This window comes from Pleurodeles waltl, chromosome 5 (genome assembly GCF_031143425.1).
Source record: "Pleurodeles waltl isolate 20211129_DDA chromosome 5, aPleWal1.hap1.20221129, whole genome shotgun sequence".
In the NCBI taxonomy this organism is placed as follows: Eukaryota; Metazoa; Chordata; class Amphibia; order Caudata; family Salamandridae; genus Pleurodeles; species Pleurodeles waltl.
The window spans coordinates 774,415,448-774,436,586 of NC_090444.1; the positions used below are offsets into that span (position 1 = coordinate 774,415,448).

The window sequence follows — 21,139 nt, forward strand, 5'->3', positions numbered from 1 at the left end:
TCAGCCAAATGAGAAAATTGAGGCAGAAAATAAAACTTTGGTTAAGATATTACCTCTTAAACCGTCTGTAAATTAGGTTATGGGCCTGCCTTTTACTGAATTATTACTTAGCCAGCAATTAATACTAAGCCCTTGAGCATCTTTATAAGTATGGGCTGCTGCAGCCACAGTGCATATAAATGAAACTTTGCCGGAAACGAAGTTTCTGTAAAAAAATGAAACACCACCAGCATTTTTTATAACTGTTTTTAAAAGTAAACGGAGTACTTCAAATGCAAAAGATTTGACTGAGCGACGTACAAACTTGTAGAGTTTGCACAACATCCAACAAAGCGACCAATCATTTATAGGAAATAAGACAACCAGGCCAACAAATGAAATAATGTTAATGATGTAAAATAAGCATTAGCGAAACCAATTGGTCTGCCACTGACTGCAGGCTATTTGGCTTTGTTACTGTACCTGTAGTTTTGACATATTTTTTAGTAAAGCTTTATTGCTGGGGGAGCTGCCGGATCTTTCCCCGCATAAAACAAAAACACATTGGCTAAAAGCAATAATGTGTTTGATCTAAAAAAGTACACACTGTGATAGTAGGTCCTGACACCGAAGGAAACTACTGTTTTCGCAGTTGTGATCTCACAAAATACCGTCCATATTAAAGTTAGCCAATAGCTGTAGTGGACAGACCCTTTGCTGGAGCAGTATGCTAAACTGGAGGGAGAAAAATGTAATTGACACAACAGACCATGAATGAAAAGCGCTGGCTGAAAGCTCTTATAAGTAAGAATATTAGATGCAATTTTAATAAATTCAAAAGGTCTTGCTTGGCGGCAGATCTGATAATAAAAGGCTACCATATTAGTTAGACGCTCAGCATGTGAAACTAGCATTCAAAAATCTCTGCTTCGTAGTTCTTTGGAGACTCGACTGTTGATAAGATGAAGCCTATGATGAGGGTTAAAACAAGTCTGGGGTATATTTGTAATCCCAAACAAAGGAAGCGTGGCACTGCCATGTTGGTCGCACTTTGTTTGGAGCTTGCTAGAGACTGATTTTTATGTGGTTAGATCCTGTTTCTAGTTGGGCAAGTGAACTAAGAAGGATTTGCTTGGTCTGGCTCTTGTATCATGCATGTACACAAAGACACAATAAAGAGCTGCATATACACACACACACACACACACACACAAATATATACACATACATATATAGGTATTTATAGTTAGGCCCTAGCTTCCATAGCAAGAGTGTTCTTTGTTTTGGCAACAACTTTGGCACCATTTGATAAATCGTCATAACATTTTAAAAACTTATACTTTCAGTGGGTTCATCTGCTGGGGTTCAGCCAAGTCCCACGAAGAAAAAGGGGCCAGGGTAGGGTCACCATGAGTCCCCACAGCCTTGTCTAGGGGGTCCCTCAAAGACCCTGCAAGGGTTAAAAAGCATTTTCTTTTTTTTAAATTACTGAAAAATCTACAGGTCAGGATCCGTGGATTTTTCAGAGATTAAAAAAAAAAATGAAAAAAAAAAAAAAAAAAAAAAAGAGGGTCTGTCTCTAGCCCTTTTCTTTAATATTGTTCCCGGGTGGACCAGGTTCCGAGGGGCATTGGGGGAGGTAAAAAAAATAAAATAAAAAAATAAAGGAGGGGGTGCACGGGGCCCCCTCCTAGGAATCATATAAGCCCCTGAGACCACCACCTCCCCGAGGCGATGATGTTAAAATAAGTGGGGGGCAAAATGTTTATTTGGAATGGGGGAGGACCGTATAGCCTCCCCCATAGCCCTGGGGGCCACCACCTCTCCGGGGCAACTGATTACAATTGAGGAGGTGGTGGGCTTGGAGGGAGCACGCTGCCCACTTGCAGCCCCATTGCGAACCCCCGGCAACCACCATCTCCACAGGGATAAATTAAAGGTTCGAGGGGGGCCCCCTCGTGGAGCCAATAATGGCCCTGGCTGCCCATCCCCAAGAACTAGCTATTTGCCCTGACTTTGCAGGAGCTTTGACAGCTTCCGTCAAGTTGGAGCAAACACTCTGCTTCTAGCGGGTGAGAGCTGTTAAAGTGCTCTCTCCCGCTGGAAGCAGAGGTTTCATTTCTTTCCAAGCCCGCAGAGATGCGGGCAGGGAAAGAGATGGAACTATTGCTCTCGCACTCAGGATGCTGCATGTTTAGAAGCTCCCGGTGTGCAAAAGCAATGCTGGCCACGCAGGAAGCGGGGAGCCAGCTGTGACCGCAGGGGCCTTGAGGTTCCCCCTGCAGTCCCACTTCACACTATGTGCCCTGGGGGTGACCCAGGAGAGCTGGGCGGGCCCCGAGGGTTGGGGTGCCAGGACCAAAATTGGCCAGGGGGGAGGGGCACACAGCCCCCCTGCTCTATTCAGTGAAGGCTGGGCCCCAGGGGATGGGGTCCCCAGGGCTGAAATGGGCTCAGGGAGTGGGGTCACACAGCCCCCTTTCCCCTATTAAATGAAGGCCAGGCCCCAGGGGATGGGTTCCCTGGGGCCAAAATCAGCCCATGGAGGAGGGCCACGCGGCCTCCTTCCCCCTAGAGTCCATGGATCTCCCTTTAAATTGATACAAGTATGCAAATGTGCAAATCACCTGAAAGTTCTGCCCACTTGGCCCCACACTGTTCACCTTAGTAGTATGCAAAGGGCTTACTGCATTTTACCAGGATGGTGCACAGCTTACCAAGAGGCCTCCCCAGTGCATTTCCCGATGATTTTGGTGGCACGTTCTTGATGTCAAGGAGCATGAGGGCTTCTCCACAAAACAAAGAAGCACTTAAATCAAATAGATAAGAGGAAGGACCCTGGTTTGGTGGAGATTTACATCTTTGTAGTCTCGCTGGCTTCTCTAAAGCAGGATTTATGTTATCACTGACTTCTGAAGAAAGACGCTCAAGGAACAATCACATTGCTAAACACACACAAGGTCGCCTGAAGACATTTCCTCGTGGTCCATTAGACAGCTGTCATGTAGAATACACACTGGACATTTACCCAACAAGGTAGCACTTACTAACAAACCAGTAGAAAGTACTTCAGTCAGGTAGACATTTTGTGCAAAACTGTGGACTCTTGTTGGATAAACGGGCAGGTGCAGACACACCCTCACAGATACTCACAGACCTACTCAGACACTCATGCATTCATTCACAGAGACTCATGTACCCACTCACAGACCTACTCAGACACTCACAGACCCACACACTCAGAGACTCTACATCGAATCAGACACTCACACCCTCTCTCACACCAAGACTCCCTCTCAGACCTACTGTCACACCCAGACCCTCTCACACCCAGGCACATACTGTCACACCCACTCACACCCAGAGACACCCTCTCACACATTTTCTCACACACAGAGAGACAGTACCTGCAGCCAACACCTGCCAAGCATAGGTGAAGGCTGTGTGCGGCCCAGTGTTGAGTGGTTATAGGACGTTAACCGCTGGACCTGACCACAGGTCAGGCCCTGCGGCCAATCCCCACCATGCACAGCCGAAGGCCATGCATGGCGGTAGTAGGATTAACACATAGTAACGAAAATTATTTTACAGAAAACAAACCATAGAAATTCACTGAAAAAAAACAAAACAAAGGTTACTGGGAAATCATAGTTAGGAAATAGAATTGATAAAAACTAGAATTAAAAAAAAAAACATAGAAATTAACTGAAAAAAAGGAAAACGTTAGAGGTATGTTATAGTTAGCTTCTAAATTTACTTGTACAAAACCTTAGAAATTCAGCAGTTAGAGTTATTTCAAGTAAGTATAACAGGTGCCCTTGCCATGCACTGCTAATTACCTCAGATATCACAGCACTCATGACAACTTCTATAACCTTTTTAAAAATATTAATGAAGCATTAGCAGTCAAATTAATGAAGAATAAACTGCGCATGGCAGGGGAGCAAGTTATATTTACTTGAAATAACTCCAACTATAACTGCTGAATTTCTAAGATTTTGTACGTGCTTGTAACCTTTGGTTTATCAATTGCTTGTGATGACTAATCATGGAATTAAGAGGACTGCGTAAAGCATTTGCGGTGCTTTATATTGATACAAGAAAGATTGATTGTTATGTCAACTATGACCTGTATTATGAATGGAGGGCACAGCACAGATGCATGCACTGGGTAACGATAAGGACATATTTAGTAATGGCTGCCATGGACTTTAAACATCAACGAGGATGCTTGGCAGTCCTCTTTTGAGTTCCATCATTAATTGATTACTATTACATACATATGTGGAGTATATAAACAAAAAACGAGGAAACAATACCAAATTACTGGACCAGGCAATGGCTGAAACACGTTCACTGGTAATAAAATGATGACTGGAATCCCGAGAGTGCTCCGTGTTTGTTTTCCTGAAAATGCATATACATCTACACAAAAAGAGTTACAAAGTGTATTATATTACGGTTATGGCTCAAACCACTGAAACTCACCAGTTATATCTAGCAACACATGCCATATCTCACACCACCCATCACGTTGTGTATTTGTTTGCTCTTTTGTTTATTTCAGTGCCTTTGCCAAATTTCTTTTTTTTTTTTTAATGTATTGTTTTATTTTCAACATTAAACATTCCACCATTCTTGACACAATTACAACTATTGAGTAATTCTTGATTTCTATCCATCACAAATTTTCATTTACATCAGAAACTACGGGCTAAGTCCAAGGATCCCTCCTTGGGCCAGTCCTTCCTGTGGGGAAATCACCTCTGCCACGCGGCCCTTGACTTCTCTTGGCGTCTCGTCCTGTGAAAGAGTGCATTTTGGATCTTAAAGGTCCCATTCTACGCCATGGTACGCTCTCCACTGTCCTCATACCTTATGAAATTTCCCTGGGTATCCCCTTGCTGCGTAAACCACTTTTTTGGCCTGCATACAATGCGTCATGCCAGTCACCCATTGTCCCTTGTTGGGAGAAGTGACTTCCCCACTTCCTGGCTATGACTCACTTCGCTATGCTAAAGCCTAGCACACAGAAGAAGAGTAGTTTTCTGAGGAGGTCTAAGTTGCTCTGTACAACCAAAATGAGTAACTTCGACGTAACTGGGCTGTGGGCCCCCAGGATATCTGTAAGCTCTCTGACCACCGCTTTCCAGTACATTTTTATTGGTGGATAGTCCCAAATAGTGTGTAGGAAGGTACCCGCCACCTCCCCACAACAAGTAAGGGATTGGGTCCTCCCCATGATAAATAACAGGGGTCTTGTATAGTACACCGTATGTAGGATCTTGAGTTGTACAAGTCTCAGGTTCGTTTTGATCGTCCCTTCTTGGAAGTGCATCAGTGCTGCCTCCCAATCTATATCCTCCATTAGGCTGATGTCAGCCTCCCACTGGGTCCTAAGGGGACGGAGATTATTTAGCCTGTCGTTAAGACTGCAGTATGTTTGTGAGGTGACTTTAAGGTAATTTCTTCAAGGAGTACCCTGCTTTTTGAGGGGCTACTGGTTTCCATTTTTTCTTAGGGCAGTCCCTCAGCCTGCAGGGCATGGCGGATCCAGATACACTGGAAAGGAGGCGAGTTAACAAATCATATTCAACCTAAAGGGTCTGTAGGGACTTTATCACATCACTTCACCCTAGGTCTCCGAGGAATAATATCCTATTAGGTCCTAAGGGGTCATCCCAGTCATCCCCTGTAGCTGCTTTACCTTGTCTCCAATCCACAATCGGGTTATTCAGGAAAGCTTGCCTCTCCACTCAAGATTGACCGTGGCTTTGTCCCAGCCTCTAGGGAGGCTTTTGTAGGTCTTAGCAAGGAGGCAGGGGGAGAATCATTTACAATAAAGGCAATGTACATGGGATTTGACTCTCATAAGAGATCTTTCCAGCCTTGTTGAGGGGTCTGTCCAGCGGGGCACACACATAGGTGATAAGTGGTGACAGGTTCTATGGTCACGTCAGGACAAATATTCATGGCCTCCTAGTTTCCTTTTTATCCCAGAGGGTGACAAACCACAACTGAGGGAGGTCACAGAGGATGACCCCATAAGGAGATCACCCTGGGACACCGACCTATCAGGGAGAGGACTGCAATATCCGACTACATGCCTAGTATTATTCAGTAGTGAATAAACCCTGCCATTCAGTGTGGGCTCATGTCTGTACTCTTGCAAAAAAAACACCTATTGGTTCCTTCCCAGGAACTAATGTAAGCACGTCCTAATCCATATCCCAAGGTAGCCAGTACTGAAATGGTTCGTTTAAAGTATTCCACTCATATGGCACTAGGCCCCAGCGTTTTCCAGTAAGCATCAGCCCCACCACCTCGGTTATCTCTTGTAGAGTGAGGTCATGGTCCAAGTTTCTCATATCCTCTGAGGAGAGTCACAGGAGAGGCAGCTTCCCTTTAGTAGGCCTTAATGTTAGATTCTGCAGCTGAGGCTTGCCCCCTCTATTGGTAACGATAATGTAGAGAAACTTGTTGACAATGCCTCTATCTGTAGTGACCTCGGTCCTGCCCAAAATCTCCTGTTCTCTCACCCACCAGGACACTGCTTCTCTTCTAACTGAGTCATGCCAGCAGCCGACCTGCCTTGATTTCCATGTTGTCCAATTTCTGTTGGATCTCCAGGAACTGTTGTTTCGCTAAGTCATGGGAAGGCACATAGTATTTCAGAGTCAGGGCCTCGCTGCAATGCATTTTCGTCTGGTCTCTTGTGGAGGTATAGTCCACTTCTGTGGCCCTTATTTCTTGCTCCATCTCTAATGTTTCTTTTTTTGACATTTCATGTAGAAAAAAAAAATTGGGTTGTATTTCTGAGCACTGTTTTATAGGCATCCCAAAGTATTCCCAGCGATGCCACAGAGTTCTTGTTTTCAATTAAGTACAGTGTGGAGTAACTACGGAATTCTGACACGACTTTGGCATCCTGGAGCTCCCAACTAGTCAGTCGCCATTTGTCACCCCAGCCCTTGGTCCAGGACCTCAGTGAAAGCTTAAGCTGGGTATGGTCAGAAATACCCCTAGGTACATATCCTGGTTTTATTTCGTCTGCACACTGCCATCAGGAGGGACACAATCAAGTCGGGAGAATGTTCTATGGGCCGTAGAGACAAAAGTCGGGGAGGAAAGACAGAGACACTAAGCACTTATAGCCATCTTTTACCTCTGGTGCCTGATACAAATACAAATCTTTTGTGTTTGTATCATATAAAACATGGAGGGGGGGGGGGGGGGGGGGTGTCTTTTTGTTGAGGATCAGGACTCCTCATGACCCCATACTAACCTCTGCATGGATATCAGGGTGTACAGGCTCCTATTCAGGCAAAGGAAATAATTTCCGGCCAAATGGGTTTCCTGGAGTAACATCCGGTTTGGTGCTTGCCTCAATGTATTGTGTGGCCTACTCCCTCTTGACTTTGTTTAGCAAGCTGTTGGCATTCCAAGAGAAGACTGTCAATCGGTCACCAATTGGGGGTGTAAGTATTAGCATTCCTGATCATGAGGAGTCCCTGTTTCACGCCTTGGGTGTGTGACAATGTTGGGGACATATTAACTGTCCACTCATGTCAGGGTGTGTTAACTATTACTGTTCCAGGGATTTTCTCTATGTTACTCGAGACAGGCACCTTGGAGGCCGTGTCATATAGTTTACTCTGGTAAGTGTATTGTGGGTGGTTTCGGGAACCAAAAACAACAATAGGATTTTCCACAACTACCTGGCATCTTGTGGTGCCCGCAGCTGGACCACCCCCCACACACTTCTAAAGTGGGATTACCGGTCGCCCTAAAACACAATATACCACAACAGGATATTAGGAAAGGTTCATCTGCCCTACCCGACGATCAGAATAGACTTGGGGATCTATCCATGACTCATTAGGGTGCTGTTCTGTGGTCGTCAACAGTCACTATATCCAGCTCCTGCTTGCCGACTCCCCTCAGTTGCTAGTGGCACTGTCATCCTCATTGTTGATCGGGAAGTTCATCTGCTGGAGCAGGAGACAGGCGGGAGTCGGCCTGAGAGTCAGATGCAGATTTCACCCCAGTGTCGACGGTGTCAGTGTTACAGCACTGGTGCTGTCCTCCATTCCTAGAGAAGAGTTCTAGCTCCTCTCTCCCCCAGTTTATGAGCTGTCATCTCCAGTCTCCAGCCCCTCCATGAGCCCCACCAGTATTACACTACGTTGTTATAACTGTTTTTCACTGTCTTCTGCATGCTTCTTCAGATGGAGTGCCATTGTTTGCAGTTCCTTGAAATCAGCTTTTGGGGTTAGTAGACCATCTGCTGCTAAAGAAACCTGGGTTTTAACCTCTGTCATGCGTTCTGTCACTTTCCACATATCATCACAGAGGAGGGAAATTTCTATCCCCACACTATCTACGTGCCCTGCCATGGCTGCTCTGGGCTACCTTACGGCCTGTAGTATGCCTATGGAGGAGTGATCACCCCACTGTTGGGGCTGGTCCTCTGCCGCTTCTCTGACCATAATATTCCATAATAGTACCTGTTTGGTTAGTTTATCTAGGATCCCATGTGAGGGCTGCACCGTTCCCCTCTTCATCATCTCTCGTCGGTTGGGCTGAGTGGGCAAAGCCTGAATTTCACCTCCACATGCAGGCCTCAAGAAATCTACTCACCCACTCGCTATAGTGATTCAGACTTAATCAAGACAAACTATCTTTAGGGCCTAGTCAGCCGTTCTGGCGACCTGAAAGCGAATAAGCAACAAAGATTCCTTTAAATCTTGTTTTTACATAGCCACATTTGCTCGGCATTCAGAGACCGGTCAAACGTAGGCTTGTCTTCCTACATTTACTTTCTTTTACTGTAAAGTTAGAGGATTCTGTAAAGTGCACTGTGTGCCAATTGTGCTGTGCGAAGCATGTAAAAAGAAAGGTTGTAAGATTTCAGGCTTTTTTCTAGCAACATTGAAATAGCTAATAAGTGAACTGTACAAACATTTTAAAAATATATTTCCATAGTTACGAAGGCACATTTTTGTAATTCTATATGGTGAAAAAAAAGTTTTTTTAAGGATGAAAACAAATCAGAACAATTTACCTGGTGATGTGCAAATGTTAGATATTTTTGCTGAAACCCAATTTCCAAACATTGTTTATGCACTATATATACTTTTATCAGTAAACCTGCATGTTAGTGCATGTCTGTGGACCTTTCAATGAAAAATGTTCGGTCTGTAAATTACAGTGCGCTAAAACATAATGCTTTAGTAATATACTTATTAAAAGTGAGCTTTAAAACATGAACTAGGAAATATCCCTGCTCTGATGACAATGCTATTAGTCAGCTAAGGGGCAAGCCAGGGGTCAAGTGTACCCTATATGTGGACATCCATCATTATTATAGTTTTTTTGTACAGCAGAAATGGTGAACTGCATAATTGAAGGTAGTCTTGTAAGTGATAATGAAGAAAAACACAGATTCATATAACAAAACAGTCACACAATTTGAGATCAGTTTACAGGTCATGTACATTACAGTTAGGTCGAGAAGATAATTCAAGTTACTAGACCTGCAGGTCTAGTAACATTTATATGATTTTGAGGCCTGACAAGGGCCTGGGTAGGTTGCTCTTGGAGACTGCTGACCAACCCAGTCTGGGCATTCTGCTGCAAAAGCCCTTGACTTGCAGGATTTTCGTTCTCCAATCCTGTGTCAGAGCTCCAGGATCTCAAGGTTGGCATTGGTGCGTGCTCCCTCCAATCCTCTGGTGTGGTGCCTCCACCCTCACCAGGGCAATCACCTCAGCCATTATTGACGGGCCCAGAGGCATGAGAAATTCACTATCCATCTGCTGCCACTGACCTGGGCTTAGTTATACTGCTCGGGTGTCAGAAAGGCCCCACTCGCTAAAGACTTTTGTTTTTTGCCAGCTCACCTGAACTCGGGGCTGAGATCGGCTCCAGTATGGCTGCCCACGTCGGGATCTCTCGAGTTAGTCTCATTGGCTGAAGAGCGATTCCCTCCTGTGTTGCCCCCTTGCTGGGCTCCGGGATCACAAGGCGGGCACTAGTGCTTGCTGGTGTGGTCTTCCTGCTCTCACTGGGGTTAATCCCCCAGGTCCACAGCTGAGGGACCTGTGCGCCGTGGGGATTCATGGCCCAGCCATCACCACTCACTGAGATCAAGTTGTACTGGATGGATGTTAAGGAGGCCCCACTTCACGCTTTTTTCCCCAGCACGTGTGCTCTCACAGTTGAGGTAAGGCCCAAGTATGACTACCTCGCCCCAAGCACCCCTTTGATGTCCTAAGCAAGATCCAGGGGCTGGGGAGTAGTTCCCTCCTGTGTTGCCCTCTGGAGAGGGGGCACTACCTGGCCCAGACTGCCCACATCACCACCATTTCCCCTGAGGGACATGAGGAGCCATAGAGTGCCTGAGCTCTCCTGTTACTAGAGTTGTGGAGGCCTTCATTCAGGGACCTTCAGTGGTTGTAGTTTTTGTCTTTTGTCCCCTCTCCTCCTCCTCTCTCAGTTTGCCTCACTTCCGTGACCTGGGAAGGAAACGTGTGGCTGCAGTTTCTCTCCAGGGGATTCAGACGGCAACCTCTGGACATGCTAAGCTGTAGCCTGTGCCTCACCTCCATGTCATGGGAAGGACATGTGCTGCTGCTGTATCTCTCCAGGTGATTCTGACCTCCATTCATTCCGCCCTGCGGCCTGCGCTTAGGCTCTCACTCCAACTCTGCCTCAGGCACAAGGTGTAACCGTGACGGAGGCCGGACACCTGTCCCATGTCTGCACACCTCAGAGGGGTGGGGGTCTGTGTTAAAAAATCTGGCAAATTCATTGTAGGGGAATTGCCATGCATTGCTCAGGATGAGTAGGGTCTCAGACGGTGTTCAAGAGGACTCAACCGCCATCTTTGATGGCTTGGCCACGCCTCAAAATTGGTGCTTTGAATATGGAGGATGGCACGAAATTAACGTGTTGAGCGTGGGCTGCTTACAGTGACAGATTTCAGTGGTGTAGCACAACACTAAATTACAATGGTTCTTGCACTCCAAGGACTTTAACTCTAAAAGTCCCAACTTACGAAATGATTAAACTTGCATCTTTCCCTGGATCATCATTTGAGCCCCCTAGGGAACTTAGGGTGCTTAACAAAAATTGAAATAGGGGGTTCCTGCACTGCTGGCAGCTCTGAGGGCTCCTTTATAGACATTGATGGTCCCCCTGTCCTTTCTAGGGCAGCACAGGAATGAGTATGTACATTTTTCTGGCCCACCCCAGAACCTTGTGGAGCAAGTTTCTACAGCTGACTGGCATGTGAAATACCTTTGATGTACCATGGGCTGAGAAAAATGTGACTGCGCTATTTGTTTTAAAAAAACCAATTGCATCCCTGACTCTAATCAGACACCTCAAATAGCTGTTAGGTCAGTGTGAGACCCAGGTGCTGCTCTGTTCACCCGTCTGAGAGTAGAGGTGGGTGTGTTATGTGCTCCACCTCTCCATATCCCTCAGAGAAGGGCATGGGGAGCAGGAGGAAGCACACCTCTGTGATCCAAGTGCTCTGGTCCTCCCCGGGAGTCAAAATCAAAACTGCAAGCACTGTAGTGCTTACCACTTGCTCTCTGGGCTCAGGCATGAGCTCAACCCTACTTAGGCAATTCTTGCCAGACTTGACAGAGAATGATCCAGAAAAGCTTGTACTGTTGGCTGACAAGTGGTTAGCTAAAAGTGTTAAAGGTCCGAAGTAGTATGGTCTCAAGCCAGAGGGAAAGAGGAACTCTCAACAGACCAGTTAAAAACTGGATGATAATGACCAGTTAAGTTCCAAAAGGCCCAAGGGCAGACACAAGCAAAAATACAACTGGGTTTCGAGTCAGGAATGCAAGGAGAAGGGAGGACAAAAAATACGGGTCAAACATTCTACAGACTACGGCATCCATCACCACCATTGCAGAGGGAGAGGATGAGGAGACATGAAGTGGACCAAATGTTAGAGTCTGGGTCACTGCCAGAACTGCAACGGTTGTTATCTACTGGAAGACCTACTCAGGAGGAATTCCACCAGGCATAAGTTGAGTGCCCTAGTACCAAGTTCAGATGGAAGCTCCGAAATAGGACAGTAAGAGAGTGGTGGAAGACATGATGTTGGCTTTATGGTGAGACTAAATCCTGAGGCAGGAGCTAGCAAGAAGCTAGTGGTTTTCCCAGTGCTCATGAGTTTCCTGTTATCACTGGTCCATTACATGCCTTTAGAAGGACAACTGACCATAAGAAAAAGCTAGGATAGATTATACTCTTTGCTCTACTGGCCTGGGATGCACTGAGACACAGTGGTTCTGTATAACCTGTCCTACATGCCAACCTAGTGGCAAGTCAGGAGGTAAGACCAAGGCAGTGTTAGAGCCACAACCAGTTGTAGGTGTTCATAATGTACAGGTGGGGCTTACTTGGCCCCTCTCCTGTCTCCTCCCCCCCCCCCCCCCCCCCCCCCCCCATCGGTATCAGGTAACAAGTATACTTTGATTATGGTGGACCATTCAACCAGGTTTCCAGAGGCAGTAACTTTGAGGAGAAAAAATGGAAAGTTGTAACTAGGGCACATCTAGGGATATTTCCAAAGTCTGCAATTTCAAACAAGGGAGCAAAATTAATTGCCTCCTGCTTGAGAGAGGTGTGGAAACAAGCTGGGGTGCTGACCTACTCCTTCTCCATGGCATTATACCCCCAAACCTGGGTCTGTAACATGATTTGACAAGAGCCTCCAGAGCATGTTTGAAAATCACCCGGAGAACCTCAAGTGGAAGTGGGATTTCTCTAGGCATGCCTCTTGTCCGTCTACAGAGAAATTCTACAGATACAAAGAGATTTCAGGTTTTTGTTTTTTAGCTTGTTTGGGCACCCAGGGTACAGCCATTCATCATCATTGTAGAAGGGAGGAATGGTACGTCTGAGTCATCGGAAACGATGTGGTGGATTACGCAACTGATCTCAGGAAGTTGACACAATGCAAGTCAGCCAAAGTAAATCTTTTAGGCCAGCCACGAGATGATGAAGGAAGTGTGTGAGGGTCGGGCAGTTAGTGCTGAAGCCCGTTTACCCAAGAGCTTTGGATGATAGTTGTGTGGGCCACACAAGGTAGTGCAGAAGGTTTCTGGAGCAAAAACGTAGGTATAGGTGCCATACAGGAACCAAGCAGTGTGTGAACTGGCTGAAGCCACACCCCTAGAGTGATTGTTCCATGAAGATCCTGGTAAAGACCGAAGACGGTCGGGGAGAAGAATTGTATGGCCATACAGACTGCCATTAAAAGGCTCTGGCCCTTTCATGGACTCAGAAAGTGGGTCTATCATGGTAAGACAGAGATCTGAGGTTATGAGACCCTGTATTTCAAAAGATACCATAGGTAAATGGGGTCAGGGTGTTCCTCTGATTGAAGAGTGATCCTCTTCCTGGAAGTAGTGCTCAGACCAAGGCTGAAAGTGAGCACTGTAGGGCATTTGAGAAGAATTGGTGAACCTGGGTATTAGAGCATCTATCTGTAACACTTTCAGCTTAAGAAGTAGTCTCTAATAACTTCTAGGTATAGAACCTTCTGATTGACACAGCAGTCACTTGTACCAAACCATTTTCAATACAAACGCTAAAGTGACCCATCTCAACCTGTACGTTGGCGGTGTGCTGGGACAGGACACCAGTGGGGCTTGAAAGAGGGTCTACAAACTGATCTATAAATTTGAGACTTCGATCACACAGCTGTCTGTAACTGCATGTGTTCCTGAATCACCATGAAGGGATAACTTATGCAGTTACTGACTCTGACAATGCCTCTATTTGCAAGGTTAGTGGTTTGTGCACTTCAGTGGCTTACTAAATCCTCCTTTCATACTTTTATCTAGACTCCCAACTTGCTTTCTAATGAGCCACATTGCCTTCATCTAGTGATGATACACCGTCAGAACTGACATCCTCCAAATTTTGAAACTGATAGGGAGATTGTGGGGGGGTCATTTCAACCTCAGCGGTCTTTTCACAAGACTGCCGAGGGACCGCCGTGCTGAAGACCGCCAGTGGTGGCGGTTTTCCGCGCAGTGAATTATGACTGCGGGCAGCCCTCCGTCCTTTTCCGGACGGAGAGCCGCCAGCATCTATACTGACGGGGAAGTAGAGGTTGCTCCACCTCCACGGCCCCGTCAACAGAACACCGCCCACCGAATCACGTTACGTGATTTGGCGTGGCGGTGTTCTGTTGACAGGGTGCTGGCGGCGGAGCAGCCCCCATGGATCCCGTCCCCTCCTGGAGGATCAATGGACCAGGTAAGTTGATCGACCGTTAGGGGAGGGAGGTGGGGTGGGGCGGGGGGGTTGTGTGTTGTGTGCATGCATGGGGGTGTGCGTGTGAGTATGAAGAGGGGGTGTGTGAGTGCGTGTATGCATGCAGGGGGTGTAGTGTGTTTGGAAAGGTGTGCATGTCTGCCTGTATGTATGTCTGTATGGATGTGTGTGTGTATGTCTGAATGTGGGTGTGCGTGTATGACTGTGTGTGTCTGTTGGCATATTTGTTCGTGTGTGTGCGGGTATGTGTGTTGGTGGTGCCTGCATGCGTGTCGGGTGTGTGTCTGTGTAGTGATGTCGGGGGTAGGGGTGGGGAGGGGGTCCTGCCACCTTTGGGGGGTGGCAGGGGGTTGGGGGATGTCGGGGAAGGACTCGGGTGGGGGAGACCCCTATCAGTGCCAGGGAAGTGATTCCCTGGCACTGATAGTGCTTACCGCCATGGATTTCATGGCAGTTCCCAACCCCATGAAATCCATGGCGGTCAGCCGGGTCATGATACCGCCGGCGGTCCTGTGACGGCCGCCGGGCTGGAGACCCAAGTCTCCAGCCCAGCAGTCGTCTCCGACCTGGCGGTCGGTTCAGAGAAGTGGCGGATGACCATGGCGGTAACCGCCATTGTCATGATTCCATTTTTTTTTACCGCCCGCCTGTTGGCGGTAAGACCGCCACTTCTCCGCCAACCGCCAGGGTCGTAAAGAGGGCCTGTATGCCTCTTACACCACTCCCCTCATTATAGGTCTTATTATTTGTCTATGTTGCTGTAGAAGTCAAAATAATGGTGTGTGTGTGGCCTTGAAGGTTTTTTGGCTAAGGTTGAGGGGTTTCTGTTCTGGGCCTACTCAAGATCAGTGCTGCTGATGAAGTTGTAAGTGGGCTGGTTAAACATATATGCTAGCATTATGTGGACGGTGTGAGGCAGCAACTAAAAATCAGATGGAAAAATCCCAGGACGGATGCTTCAGAGATGGTGGCATTAACACCAGGTGCAAACCCCCATCTGCCCAGTCTGCTAGACTTGTTTCATTTTGCACATCATACAAAGTGTTAAAACGTGTAAGTTATTATTAAAAAAACAAAGCGAAGAATGCTATATCATTACAATAGTTCTTTTAAAATGTGTGTTCAGTTCATAGTTCCTTTACCATCATAGCTCCAAGGGATTCTAATAATGCTCTTGTTATCTTCATCAAGATAAGAAGTTTAAAAAAAGATAAAACAATTTTTTTCTATGTGCATGACAACTTCCATCAGCAATTGTTTTCATCAATATTTCCTTTATTTTCATTGGTGTTTTTCATTTATTACCAATTGTTTAATTGATAGAACCACTGTTAACTGTACAGACTTTACCATTCCATCTCATATCGGGATTAATTTTGCATCGGCTTCTTCTTATGTTCAGAGTCTTTTGTATATTTATCTTTATTCATGGTGCACATCTGGCTTAGTGCATATCATTCTTTTCACTTCATTTGCCCCTTGTAGAAGATCTGTTTCTTAATTCATGATTTCTACAGGCCTTTTTGAATAGTTATTGATTAGCCACGCCAGAGGGACAGAAACTGCCACAACAAAATATGAATCCTACAGAAGATTCATGTGAATTCAGCGTGGTGGCATTTTTGGCTGGGTTGCAATAGTGGAAATATGCAGCTCAACTACACCCCTGTACTCCAATTGGGAATAAATCTTAGGACCACTGGAAACTGATTTTGAGAGAACCTCCCACTATACACAGCTCAAAGTGACCTAGGCTTACTGGATGTAGACAGTTTAAACAACAGAGGCAGATCTTCTAAGATCAGGAGCAAAATTTATTGTCCACATTACCTGCATGTCACTAGCAAGAAGTCAATGATTCAGGACAGACCAGCAACATTGCGGAGAAAGACTCTGAAGGGAAAATAACCATTTGCAACAGAAAGCCTTTTCATAATTAATGAAGTTGATGGTACATCTTGCAATACGTTTTAGTTGGCAAACAAACAGAGGGTAAGTTGAGAAAGGGCTGTGCACACAAGAATAATGAGATAATTCAAGTTCTCACCAGAAAGAAGGCCTAAACATATCCTAGCTTTAAAGCATCATATAAATATACTCATCTGTAATGCTAGTTCTCCAAAATTGGTAACTTTAATAGATTTACTAGTTTTGAATAGTGCAATGGTTCCCTGGAGTGAAGCTCATGACTGTCCGTAGTTCTAAAGCAGGAATATTTCTCTAGTGATGCACCAATATTTTGAGCTACTTTTCTTTCACATCCTGGATGGATATCAATACCACACATTGTCACCAACCTAGACTTTTTCAGAGTACAGTGTTCTCGGTCTTTGTGTGAGGCACAACTGTAAAAACGATTTTAGTAGTGGAAAAAGACAGTTAAAGCTGCATACATTTTCAGCATTGATCTTTCATGCATTTACCTGTTCTGATTACAATTTTAGCCAGTATTTTCAAGAAAGGAGGACGAGGTGCAAAATTAGTTTTTGAAGATATTCTTCAGCACAACTTTTCATGTATCAAACATCCAGGCAGTATTTCTTACTGACTGCGTGCAACAAACATTGTCATTCCGAAAAAAGTACTCACAAGATCTTTTGGTGATGATTTTTTCCTTTGCCGGTGCAAAAATATTCTGGTAACAAAATGGTTAATATGAACACCTAGAGAGTGATCTTAAGTCACCTTGAGAGTGAACTTTAGATGTGTACACAACACGATTTTGTCTCTGTAGAATTTGGTACACTGTCCATCTGCCAAAAGGGATGCACATCTACCATTTGTGCTGGAGATGCACTTGCTAATACCAAAGCAAGACATCACTGAACCACACAAATTCACAACTGTACCAGCAAAGAATACGTTTATTTCTTGACATCTGACTTCAAGCTGGAGTACCTTGAACCGCTAGTGCTTTTGCATTGCTGCAAATCAAATAGAGCTTCTGTCACTCATACAAAAGTGGAGGTGTGACTAAGCATCCCATGAAGTAATGTGCATCACATAGCAGATCTCCAGTATGCAAAAATGATTTCATGTCCAACCACTTCTTTTGCCTTTTTCATGAGCTGTTGCTGTGCCTCTTGCTGACAAACCTTCCAATATCTGAGAAGTAAATCATTATTGGAGGTTGATGGTGATCTCGACAGGAAATTCAGAATGTTGCTTTCTGACCATAAATTTAGCACTCAATTGTCAGACGTTATTTCCCCTCAAATGATAGACTAGAAATAGTTTCCCTTTCAATGTGTTGTTGAAATGATTAGATGGAGGTGGTAGTCAAGCAAGCTGGTTTCTGTGATTGTCAGGCAATGAGGGAAGAGGTACCACTGCTGAATCATTTCACTGTATGAAAAGGTCCATGTGAAATGTGCATTGCTAAAATACATATTTTGTTTTCCAAGAGTCTTGGTCTGTTAACACAGAAGAATAAGTAAGGTGAGTGTCTTAATAGGTCAAGAAATATGTCTCCTGAAGAGAATTCCATTGACAGATTGGGAGTGGGTTGGAAAATTCCACAGATGGGTAAAGTGCAAGGTTAGATCTGACGGTAATTATTTTGCTTCTTGCCATCTTGCTTCAGTGAACAGCACTTAATCAAATGGCCAATCTTTTCACAAACTCCTTAGTTGTACTGTGGGAAAAAGAGATACAGTACTTACAACACTAATGGCAAATGAAGCAGTGACGATCACTTCTTTTTTTTTTTTTTTTTTTGAAGGCCTCAGATTCTTCCCTGGCATAAAAAAACGACCATCAATAAAAGAGTTCTAGCATCAACAGTGGAATCCGGAATTAGAATTGCAGTGAGATCATATATAGTTTAAGTCTTCACAAAAGCTAATGTTCTTCACGTATTTCTGTAACAGAAAGTCAAATTGTTCTGCTAATCTCAACAATAAATTTCCAGTTTACTCAGGCATGAAGTACAAGGGGGTCCTCTTTGAAATGCTTGTTTAGAGATGCAAATTAATGCACAGGAGTCATGTTATGTCACTCCATCTTTGCATCTAACAGTCGTAAATAACCCTGTGGTGCCTAATGTACACCAAATCATTGCAATACTGGTCATGCTGCAGTCGCTTTCTGACACTGTGGCACTGATGATCATTCTCATATCAGTTTGCCACAAGCTTTCACAATTACCTTTAAATGTTTTGGTAGAAGTATGTCTCTGTGCTTCTCAAGATGTTCAGGTTGATCTATGAACAACACTATACAGGTGTCTACAGGTTACTTTGCCTAAGCAGGAGAAAGGGAGGTTTTTCTAGAACTTTTACAAAAGGGTGTCCCGTGATGACAGTAGATTTCGTGGCAACACTGACACCTGACAATTATCCTTTTTTAGAGGTAGAGGTTACTGCAAAAAATGAACAAGATTTGAGATCTCAGTGAATAGCCAGACAATGAGTTTTAAATCATCAACAAGCGTGTGGCAGGCCCCACCAAAAGACCTTGTAAATAATGATCTTAGCAACATTAAAATGTAAGAGATTTTGGGAACTGAAGCTATAGTTATTGGTGGAAGGTCTCTGACACCAGGGGCTGGAATTTAGAAGCTGAAACATTCACACCAAGATCTGCATGTACTAGTATGTCTGATGTCCCTTCTGTAAACAATGATTATCAGAGCTCCATCTTTTGATACTGAGTGCACTAGGCAAATAATATTAAGTATCATCCGATTCTGTGAAGTTGAGACATTTGCATTAAACTTTTGAAGACAGGAAATATAAACCTGGTAAGCTCTTTATTCGAACACTAAGTGTTTCATATTACAATATGAAAAATAATCATCTGGTTAAAGAAAATAACGATATTGTTTAAGGGATGCTTCCAAACTACATTTCACCGATCATATTTTCATAGCTCTCAGAAAAAAAGCGGCTTTGGTTATTCTCTTGCTAGCACTTCCTGGTGCTGCATATAGAACAAATCTTCCTCCCAACTTCAGTGAAATTATACTATAAACTGCTACCACTGGAATAGCCTAAGACCCATTCAGCTTGTGCTTGTTGGAATAAAATCCAAAGACTGAATGTGTTATTCAAGAAATACTGCAGACTTGTTAACTAGAGAATCCTCTGCATTTAGTTATGGAATATTCAAATCATGTAAATCTATGAAAAATCTAATTCCAATGTCTAGCTCAAGGTTCCAAAACTATGGGAATCTGGAAGAAGAAGAACTTAAGCGTAACATGTATACCCACGTTTTGTAAACTGAAATTTGCACCTTCTTTTTATAGAGCACAAACACAGAGATTTAAAGATGTCTTCACTAATATTTAACAACTGCTTAATTAAAACAATGTCACACATACCTTGGTATAAAGTTAACAGATCACAGCAATGGAAGAGCCCTTCAATGTAAATAAGTGCAGAACAACGACTGAAAAGGTCTTCAAGGTAAGGGTGATCTATTTTAGAGTGTAGAGCCATTGGATCAGAACTATGCTAAACGAAAATCTCAACTATAACTGCGATAAAGCTCTAATAAAATGAGGTGACAAAGAAAAAAGTGGTCGGCAGCAAAGTCTCACCATGAAATAAGGCTTGTGGTGGCATCACATCTGGAACAAGATCTGCCTCAGAAAACAGGCTAGGAGTAGCTGAATGAGAAGCCGGTGTTCCTGGACCAGAGAAGTCCAATGATGGAGAAGGCGACGGGCTAGTCATAGGAGTACGGTCTGAGGAACTCATGGATGAAAAGTCAATCACTTCTCCTTTCTCCAGGACCATATCAAGGTGACGGCTCCTGCTGCCGAATTTCATCGGCATAGGACATGTGTTCCGATCAGGGAGGCCAACTGTCTCCATTTGTGCTCGCCTAATATTCTTAGCCTCCTGGATGCAAGATCGTTTCTCCTTTAATTCGATGGCACTCTCCACAGGGTTGCGGTTCACTCGTTTTCTGAGCCCTTCCACCAAAACGGTTGGGTCCAAAGTTGTCTTTGAAGCTGCTAGAGATAAAGAATCTGTTCATTCTAACAGACCTTCACATTTTTGATACATTACTTAAGTTTGGCTTCAACAATCTCAAAGCTGCAGCTTTATACTAGCAGAAATGCACTGTTTCCAAATCACTGTAACATACTCTTAACAAATCTGAAAATGGGAACCTAGAAGAAACAATGGGTTTGTTTGGTCACCCTGGGCACTTCTTCACTTGTGGGTGGTCCCTGACACCACATTAAGTGAAGTTGGAGCCTTAACAACAGAAATGTATTAAACATAAAGGAATAATCTAAAATAACAACTTATACTTAACTTTAGTACACTGAATACAATCATCATGTATATTTCCTTTCTCATGAATCTCTGTAAATGTTTCCTTGACCTCCCTGTTGAATCTAAAACTTTGCCATTCTGTACTATGTTTTGTATGGATTTAGAAGTTGAGAACAGTCCATGAATAAATTCTGCTTCTAAGCAATGCTTGCAATGTGTAACCTGCTGGAAGAAAAACTACACATTGATGTGGAACCCACCACTAAAGGCAACATGTTCACATGATGCATGGTACAGTAAAATGGCTAACTCACCCAGTGTTTTTTTCAGGATAAGCAAACAGAAACTCAGCTACTTCACCAGCAATGACGCTCGCTCTCACTGATGTGTCGGACTGAGAATGCATGCTAAAGCCTCCAGTGTTTTTATGTGGGACTTATACTGAAGGATGTTTCCGCCATGAAAGGGATAAGTTAATTTCAAAAAGCACGTTCTGATTAAATGGATCAGAAAACAACCTGGAATGAGCAAGTCTCTACCATATATGCTTAACTAATTTAATGGTATTATTTATTTCTCCATATAACGTCAATAGCACTGTATATATAACCAACAGCTGC

The 21,139-nt window shown here is 44.3% G+C and overlaps 1 protein-coding gene across 4 annotated transcripts in view; it reads right to left on the reverse strand.

Moving 5' to 3' along the window:
- KAT14 (lysine acetyltransferase 14) overlaps window positions 1-21,139 on the reverse strand; it is a 395,910-nt gene that overhangs the window by 168,867 nt on the left and 205,904 nt on the right. For 2 of the 4 annotated variants that reach the window (XM_069234741.1, XM_069234739.1), the window contains exon 5: window positions 19,832-20,251. The exons of 1 other annotated variant lie outside the window; for it this stretch is intronic. In XM_069234741.1, coding sequence (XP_069090842.1) covers window positions 19,832-20,251 — 420 coding nt within the window. The remainder of the gene's footprint in view (window positions 1-19,831; window positions 20,252-21,139) is intronic. One more of the 4 variants, XM_069234740.1, reaches the window with a different exon arrangement.